The sequence below is a fragment of the Belonocnema kinseyi genome, chromosome 3, assembly GCF_010883055.1.
Source record: "Belonocnema kinseyi isolate 2016_QV_RU_SX_M_011 chromosome 3, B_treatae_v1, whole genome shotgun sequence".
Classification (NCBI taxonomy): domain Eukaryota; kingdom Metazoa; phylum Arthropoda; class Insecta; order Hymenoptera; family Cynipidae; genus Belonocnema; species Belonocnema kinseyi.
Window position 1 is genome coordinate 56,727,588 of NC_046659.1, and position 9,560 is coordinate 56,737,147.

General features: G+C 30.4%; 1 protein-coding gene across 3 annotated transcripts in view; it reads left to right on the forward strand.

Annotated features, from left to right (window-relative positions):
• LOC117168669 (ATP-binding cassette sub-family G member 1) overlaps positions 1–4,271 on the forward strand; it is an 82,532-nt gene extending 78,261 nt beyond the window's left edge. For all 3 annotated transcript variants that reach the window (XM_033354337.1, XM_033354336.1, XM_033354335.1), the window contains exons 9-10: positions 283–539; positions 2,008–4,271. In XM_033354337.1, the coding sequence (XP_033210228.1) occupies positions 283–539; positions 2,008–2,361 (611 nt within the window). In that variant the 3' untranslated portion in view covers positions 2,362–4,271. The remainder of the gene's footprint in view (positions 1–282; positions 540–2,007) is intronic.
• The last annotated feature ends 5,289 nt before the right edge of the window (positions 4,272–9,560 follow it).

Here is a 9,560-nt window from a genome sequence, read left to right on the forward strand (position 1 = left end):
CGAGGGCGCATACTTTGAATAAAATATTTGTTATCATTCTCTTGAAATAAATGTGTTTTTTTCTTGAAAAAATACCGGTTTCATATGTATACACCTGTTATAGTACAGTTTAAAATTGGAACATAAAATTTCAAAATAATCGCCTGCGATACCTATCGGTATTTGCAATGATTTAATGCAAAGATTAATGAAAAAATATATATGTTTAAAAGAAAATTTTTTTATCGTTTCAGGGCCTGGATTATAATTCTATTATTAATTGATGACTTGTTTTCTTTTCAGTTCCTTTGGAGATGCAAATACTCACACGAGAACACTTTAATCGATGGTATCGACTCGCTCCATATTATATTAGTCTGCTTCTTATTGAAGTACCATTTCAAGCTGCCTGTGCGTTGACTTACCTGACAGTTAGTTATTGGTTGACTGGTCAACCGATAGAAACTCAACGAATTGTTTATTTCATGCTGGTCAGCATTGCTGCAAGTTTGACTGCACAAGCTTGGGGCTTTTTCATCGGTGCGACAACTCCAGTACGAGTACGTATAAAATTTTACTGATTTTTAATCATTTTTCATTTTTCTCCTTTAGAATTCAGGTTTAAATCTGGAATTTTTCTGTTCATAGTAATTTATTTCCCTTAATTTGTAATGGATTTTGATGATAAAAAAAAGAAATGCTGATAATTAAATGAATTATTGGCAAGAAACCTGTCCGAACACACACGTACACACCCCCACAGAAACAGCCAATTGCTTAGAATACTATATTAGGGATTTTTAAATTGAGGCATGTTCAATTCAGTTAATTAAAAATGTTTCAAGATTTTCATATATTCAAATATTACAAACAATTTTGATATAAAAACTATGAACTGCGTCTTTTTCTCTTAGAAAAAACGTCATGATGCTAATTACCAATATTGTCATTGGAGTCATCATTTTTACAGTAAAATTAACATTAGTTAATATTTACTATGGTTATAAATATTATTATAAACAACTTAAAATTTGTTGGGTTTTTCTCACAGTTAGATGAACTGGACACGAGGCACTAAAAACAATTTATATAAGCAAATATCTCAATCTGCCTTTTTCTTGTAGAAGAAATATTAATTCTTCTTCAATTATTGTTGGTATAAGGTTAATTGTGGTATCGAACAAAACGTATTGATTACAAATTAATATATGTAATTTTTTAAAATAATTTTACAATAAAAATGTTATAAACATAAACTTAGAAGCAATATTTCTACATAGAAAAAATATGTTAAAAATAAGTTCGAAATGCCTTTAATTGGAACATTTTCTTACAACTTCATATTCAGTGTTTAAAAAATTCTTATTTCCATAATTTTGATGTTTAGTGTATGTAAATTAAAAAAAAAAAATTTTTAGAGGTCTTAAACGACTCCAATTTTTACAGATTTTTACTTAAAGTTTTCTAGACTGGCAAACATTTGATATCTGAATCTGGAAAATCATAAATGTAAACAGTTTTCCTAAAATGTATTGTGCTTACTGTTTACATTTATGATTTCTCAGACTTATGATATTTTTTTCTGATTCATTTTTACCGTGGAAAAGCTTACATACTTGATAATATTCTTTCCTCATTCCTGTAGATTTTGACATTGTTTTTTAAAAACAGGGTTCCATTGAACATAAGTTGTCGCCTAAAGAACGTCAATTAGAAAGCTGTAACAATTTGCCGAGTCGTTTAAGATCTTTAAACATATTTAAAAAGTTCACATAGAGTAAATTAAAAAAATGTCTCCTTACACTCAGTCTTGAAGGAAGTTATTAACATACAGAAAAGTATCAAAGAAATTTTCTATTTAAATACGTTATTTTTTTAGTTTAAAGTAATTTTGTACATTCCCTTTTTTAAATTATTTGTTGACTGATTTAAAAAGGCCACTGCTTTAATTTTTGTTCAGTTCCATAGATCCCTTTGAAGCCTGAAGTTTTAGGGAATTATTTAATGATACGTTTCTTTAATCGCCAGATCGCAGTTTTCGCTGGTCCAATCATCGCTGTCCTCTTTTCTGTCTTCGGTTTTTGCATCCGCTACATGGACACGCCAAAAGCTTTTCGCTGGATTTTCCACATCTCCTATTTCAGAGCTGGATTCCACAGTCTTCTCTTCTCTGTCTACGGCTTCGATCGAATGGATCTCAAATGTGAAAATCCAAAGGAAGTGATCGCCTACTGTCATTACAAAAAAGGCAGCAAATTCCTCACCGATATGGAGATTGCAGACACGAACGTTGTGAATAATTTGGTCCTGATTGTGGGCATGGGAGTCCTGATGCATCTCCTGACTGCGAGTGCTCTCTGGTGTAAGCTTAATAGAAGATGAAGTGATTTGGTGAAATGTGTTTGGTGGTTCAGTATTCACGTCGAGCGTTTGCTAGTCTCGTAATGAGTTAGTTCTTCCAGTTTTTGGAAATTTCACGTCTGTGACGAAGATTTCTCTGCATGAAAAAAGCAGCGAATTGTTACTAGCGAGAAATATTGACTTTTTTTTGCAGCTTTATGCTTTCTTACAGTTAGCGAAGATGATTTTTAGGAATAGATTAAAGAGCTTTTAAATTCGAAGGCTTTTGTAGATAAAATATAAAAATAATGCTACTTAAATAGCTTCCAGACTTGAGAGCTTATCTGCTTAAAAATTTTAAATACTTAAAGGGTGATTGCTATAAAGTTGACCATTTTTAGCCATTTGTCACTTTTCAATTCAATAATACATTTTTCTAAAATTATTTCAGTAAAGTACGTAGTAGATAAAAGCACAATTAATTAAAGTTCCAAAATAATAGAAGACTTCTTCGTCTGAAAATTACAAATAAAAAAAACGCAATTGCCTTTCACGCACTTGACCCAAACTACAAATTTGAAATTATATTATATTGAGTGGAAAACGATGAAATTCACTTTAAAGTCTGTTCTGTGAATTTGTCTGGCCACGCTGCATTGCTTTTTTAGGATATAACTCGAAAATTATTATTCGAAATATTCATAATTTGAGTTAAAATGGTTAAATTTATGCTCCCAAAATCCTACATATGCTTAGAAAAGATTTTTTAAATTTTCTTTTGTTTATCATTGTCACATGCCAAAAATCTCAATCAAGAATATTTAACTTTTTTGTCAATCACCCTGAAAAACTTTCCACTAGTAGGTTCTTAAGTTTTTCTGTAACTTCTTAAATTTGCATTAATATTTTGTATCCCATGATCAAATACTTAATGTATTTTTATATTGATATTACAATGACGGAAGCTTTTGTACTTCTCTTTTACAATGAGTAATAAAGCAAGAACGAATTTTAAGAATTGTTCAAATGGCCATATCAGTTTTGTAGAAGCCTATAGAAACTGTGATCCGAATATTAAAGATTTTTCAATAACCAAACGAAAAAATGACGCACACCGGTGATTTTGTATTTATATTGAAAACTAATCTGTAAATATGTTTTTTTTTTGTAATTTCGAATCTCATTAGAAGATGTAAAAAATTAATGAGCTCATGTTTTGAACTGCTTACGTCTTGCATCTGCAGGGAAAGAAAATAAAACGGGCAGTTTGTCTATTTAAAAAATAAACGGCCGAGACTTACAGTAAACTTAATTTTGAATACTTAATTTTCAAACACAAAAACGAAATGTGTCAATTCGTTGACTTTGATTTTTCGAAACAGGGTGTTTCTATAAAATGTAACTTTTCTACGTGAGCTCAATTATTTATTTGTGTATAAAAATTCTCTGAAATATTGTGCGGAGAATTATGCATAAATATATCCAGTAATTTATAATTTATAATATATTTAATTATTGATTGGGATCTAAATTCTTAGACTGCAGCGCAGTAAAGATTTCAGATGTCAATTTTGAGAAAAAGGTTTATCTGAAATTTCTCGAATTCGTAAATTTAAAAATTTGGAATTTTCAGAATGATTTAGAATACGAGGCATTTCAGATTTACTTTTAGAGAATGTATATATACTATGTGACAGATTCTTAAATTATTTACGAAGCCTATAATTAATTTTTGACAAGAAGCTGACTACGAGCTAAACGAATGCCTTACTTACAGTGTTTTTATCCATTTTTGTTTTTTAATTACGACGTGTCTCAATAATATAAAGAAGAGAAAGAGAGAGAGAGAGAGAGAGAGAGAAACTTTAAAAAAGTTTATATATGTATTCTGTGCTATATAATGTAATAAGTGATTCATTGTAATAAAGAGAAAATTAGTAAACAAGGTTAAAGGAATCTCTAATTTTTTCATTCGTGTATCTTAGCTATCTACTGAAACGTAAGACAAACTTAATTAAAAATATTTTTTTATATTTAATTAATTATATGAGAATTCCATACAATATTAGTAAATCAAAATTATTAAAATTATCTGAAGATTAATATCTTTTATCTTTTTTTTTATAGAAGGCTATGTTTTTGGAGTATGTATAAGATTGAAGATTTCTGAATATACATGAAATAAAAATCATCATTTCAAATACAATTACGAAACTTTTCAACTTCTAGTGTTTTTAGTTTTATCATAAAAATTTTAATTTCATTCCATGAAGGCAGGCAACCAGTATGTACTCTGGTGAAAATTTCCTAATTAAATGTTAGGCGCAAGTTTTGTTTAAAAGCAATGTTTTTCAAACAATCAGAAAACTTTTTTTTCTTACAAAAAATCCATATGAATTATTACAAGTTTAGTTTCGGAATTTTATTTAATTATAAAAATTTTATTTGCAATAATTTTCTTCTAATTGATTTTAAATTGATTTAGACTTTAGTTATTTGAAGAACATGTGAAACTCGCACGATCCATACCTTATCATAATATTTTTTCAAATTCACTTTAACGCGGAATGAGATATCGAGTTGAAAATTTGAAATATGAAATTAAGGGCACTAAGTAACGTTTTTATTGTCCTTAATTTATTAGAATTGGTTCACGAATTAAATAAATTATACGTTTTAATAAGGTTGGTAATGTAGAAATTAGATAAGTATGCCATGGCCTTTATTAAGTAATTAATTCTGAATTTAATTTAATTAATTTTTAAATACTTGAATTTCATTTCATTCAATAGAATTAATTTCGGAAATCTTTTTCTCGTTTATATGAAACTAGCTGCGCCCAGTGGCGGTGGCCTCAACGCCGCGGAACGTCCGCTCTAATTAATACTATACATCAAGAACAAACCTAAATACAATCAAAGTTGTATGAAGTTATAATCAAATTTTAAACACACGATGAAGAACTTTTTATTACTTAAGAGTAACTTAAATTATGAATGGGATACGAATTTAAAAGTAAATTCTTTTAATGCTTCGATATTACTTACATTTTTTCTCTTCATATTAAGTTTGAACATAAAAGTACTGAAATGAAATCGACATAAAATTTTAAGCTTTTATAGTAGCATTTGGGTTTGAAAAATGCGAGGACGTTAGTGAAATTTGAACTAAAGTCGAAAAAAACTGTGAGAATGTAAAATAGAAATAAACACTTGAATACAGAACAAGGAAACTGTATTTTTCAAATTTTTATTATTAAAACTGTATTTTAGTTGGAGAATTTAGTTTCCACAAATTCCAAATCACGTGTAAAATTTGTACGAAGCTTAAGGAAACCTCTAAATGTGAAAAAACAACTAAAAATTGAAAAACAAAAAATGAATTAGTTGTTTCTTAAGTTTAAATCACATAACTCGTACTCAAGTCGGAACTCAACTTGAGAAAAGCTGAGAAGGTAAAACAGCAATATGAACTTAAATACAGAAAATTGTAATGATTATTAATTATAAAAATTTTACTCGGGAGCTCCTCCTCATATCGTCACCCCCCCCCCCCATATATTCTTACGAACTGTCTGGAAGCCCAAAGAATATATGTGCAAAATTTAGTGCCCATTGTCAAAAACTGGATTTTCATTTGAGCATCACACGTTTTAGGCCACATACGTAATTCTATATATTTCTAAAGCTTTGCCCCTGCCCTATTCAATCATCCCCCAATATCCTTTCGACCTGTCCGGAAGCTCAAAGAACATGTGTGAACAATGTGATTTCGATTGGTCAAAAACTGCGGATGTGCCGCCCTCCACATATTGTTACCCCTCCTATGTGCTCCTCATAATATTACGACCTGTGTAGGCGCGAAAAGAATGTGTGCAAAATTTGGTGCCGACTGACAATAACTATGATTTGCATATGTATCATACATTTTAGGCCAATTTATATAATATATTTCAAAAACTGTGCCCCCCCCCCTCCATCATCCCACAATATCCATACGGACGGTCCGGGTGCCCAAACAATACACTGCCGTGCCAAAGTTTGGACTCACTTAGAAAAATCTTTTTTTTTTTAAATATATCGCCTCAATTATCGTCCTCAGACCATTTTATACAACGTATTTGTTCACAACAATATTTATAACTTTTGAGCGTTTTCTTTTAATTATCATTTATTTATTGTATCAAAGTATGTTTATTTTAAAATATTGAAAAATTGACAAAATTAAAATATATCATTTTTAATTACTTCAACATTTTTTTTACCTCGAATCAATGTTTGCTCAATGCATCGATACTTCAAAATGCGCGCCAATGACTGCGAACCGCATTTGCTGTCGATTGTCTATGCAATAACCTCAAATTTCGTCACTCTGACACTTGAAAGACAGCTGCTCATTGCACAATGTCTTCATCAATATTGTCACTTCAAAATTGTGTCTATAGTATTATATATAAGAGCAAGGCAAATACCGAAAGAAAAACTCGCTCAGATAGTAATTTTAAGTGAAACCGGTAATTCGCAGCGAAAAATTGCACAAATACTAGGAGTTTCAAAGAAAGGAGTCCGTACAACATTGGAGAGATTCGCTGAAAACAAATCGTTTTTCGACAGGAAACGCTCGGGCCGACCTAGAAAACGACAAAAAGTGATGATAGACTTATACAAGTGTTAACTAAGCGGTCCAGACTCAAAACAGTGCCAGATATCAGAGCCGAGATCAATCAAACGTTACCGAAGCCGATCTCCGATACAACGGTCACACGTCGGTTGCATGATGTCGGTTTGTATGGTCGGGTCGCTGCCAAAAAACTATTGTTGTGATCGGTAAACGTCCATAAACGACTCAAATGGTCAAAAGAACACAAAAATTGGTCTATCGAACAATGGAAACAAGTATTATGGACCGATGAGTCTAAATTTGAAATTTTCGGTAACAAACGGCGAATGTACTGCCGCAGAAAATCTAATGAACGCCACGCACCTCAATGTGTAAAGCCAACAGTTAAGTTTGGCGGTGGTAGTGTCAGAGATGAGGTGGGAGATAGCCGAGATAATGGAATAAGAGAATGTGATAAACATGCGCTGATAATTGCGCCTTCTTGGCGGATTACCTGAGAGTTACTTTGAAGGCGCAAGTTGCGCATCGGTAAATGACGAAAGTTAGCAATTTCTGAAATGATTGAACAATTAAGTTTCTGCCAGAGATTGGTTTCTGCTCAATTAGTTACCACAAAGATATCTTTGTTGCCGATTGAACAGTTTTGGAAGACTTCGGTGGTCTTCTATTTATATCTCGATCCCCATCAGAAGGAAATGAAAGAAATTGGCTATTTTGATGTTTCGCGTTACTCTTAATTTCATCATTCATGAGTCGATTCCATCCCATTATTGATGTTAATATTATAATTATAAAATATTATATTAATATTAATCACTATTTGACTATCTTTTAATAGAAATAGTTCAAATTTCAACTAAAACAATTAGTTTTTTCCAAAAAAAAAAGTTGAATAAAATACATAAATTAAAAAGAAAGTTGTTGAATTTATTTACAACAGAAATTTATATTTTTATCAAAAAGGCTGAATTGTATATTAAAAAAGGCATTTTTAATTAAATACATGAACGTTGCACAAAACAAATTTATTTTCCACCAAGTCTAATTTTCTATACAAAAATTAATGTTTAATCATAGTGAATTTTTCTACAAAAAATAATTATTTTCTTGTAGTTAAAAGAAATTCATTTTTAAACAAAAGCAAACAAATATTTTCTACAAAATAGTTCAATTTTCAAAAAACAAATTTTTTCAACTAAATTGATAAATCATCAACCAACAAAAAAATTAAATTTTCAAAACAGCAGTTCCACTTTCAACCTGATAAGTTAAAAATAATTCGAATTCTTTGAAATTGCTTGAAATTATTGAAATTAATTGAAAATGTTTGAAATGTTTTAAAATATTCTAAAATATTAAAAATCTCTTGAAATTTCGCAAAACTTAAAAAAATTCCATGCAATTTTAAATATACCCTAAAATATTTCAAATTCTTTAAAATCTCATACTAAATTATTGAAATCAATGGAAAATTCCTAGGTATCTCTTAAAATATCGTAAGATATTTTAAACAAAACAAACAATTTCTTAAGGAAATTCCTTAACAAATAATTTGTTAAGGAAATGAATATTTTCACAACAAATATGAATTTTGCGAAAGATAGAAATCAGCGACTAGCAGACGACAGAATTTGAACGGTTAGAATCGATTGCAAATTTATTTGTTTACTCACAATTCTGACATAATAGAAGAATTCTCGAGATATACCAGGTTTTCAAAGGGTCATGTCTTGATGATGGTGACCCTAAATTTTTCGAAATACGTTGCGAAATGGAGAAAAAGTCAGACAAAATTGACATACCCTGTGTGTGTCTTGTAACTGTATTTGTAATTAGCCACCAGGCGAGATGTTCATTGATTTAGTTGATTTCTATCTTTCGCAACATATTGTCGTGAAAATAATAATTTCCTCATCAAATGTTTTGATTTTTCAACATTTTATTAATCCGAGGATCTCGCAAAAACCCCGGATAATCAATAAGTTTTCTTTCTTTCGTTCACAAATCCTTCGGAAAAAATATATATTGAGTCACTGTCGTACTTATAAAAAAAATAATTCAAAGTTGGATTTAACCAATACTCTTAAGTAGATTTAGTAGAGTGGCAAAACGGGATTCCATTTTACAGCCGCAATTTTGAATATTTTTTTCTGCTTTTTGCATACGGCATCTAAATATTAGTCTATTTTGCTGACCAGCTCCGGTTTTTTGAAAAAATGTTTTTATTTTGTTCAATAATCAAAGTGGAGAGGGCAATAGAGAAAAATTGCAGTTGCACTCAGCGTCAGCTGTATGTGGTTTGTCGCAGCACTCTTATTGACCCTCGTGAAATTCAAGAGTGCATAAAAATGGGTTAATATTTGCAGTAATAATAGAAATTTTTAAGTGGACAGGAAAGTATAGCCAGATAAGCCGTAGTGTTTCGAGTCATGCGGAACGAACCAGACTTAGTTTTTTTTCATATAATTAGAACAAAGCGAAAAAAATATTCCTGAAAATCGGTTAATAATTGCAGTAAGAATGGAAACGTTGAAGTCTATACAAAAGTGTATCTTTGCCGAAAACTTGTCACTGAGCTTGACACCTACTCCCTCAATCTGAATAATGAGCATCTCAATCAA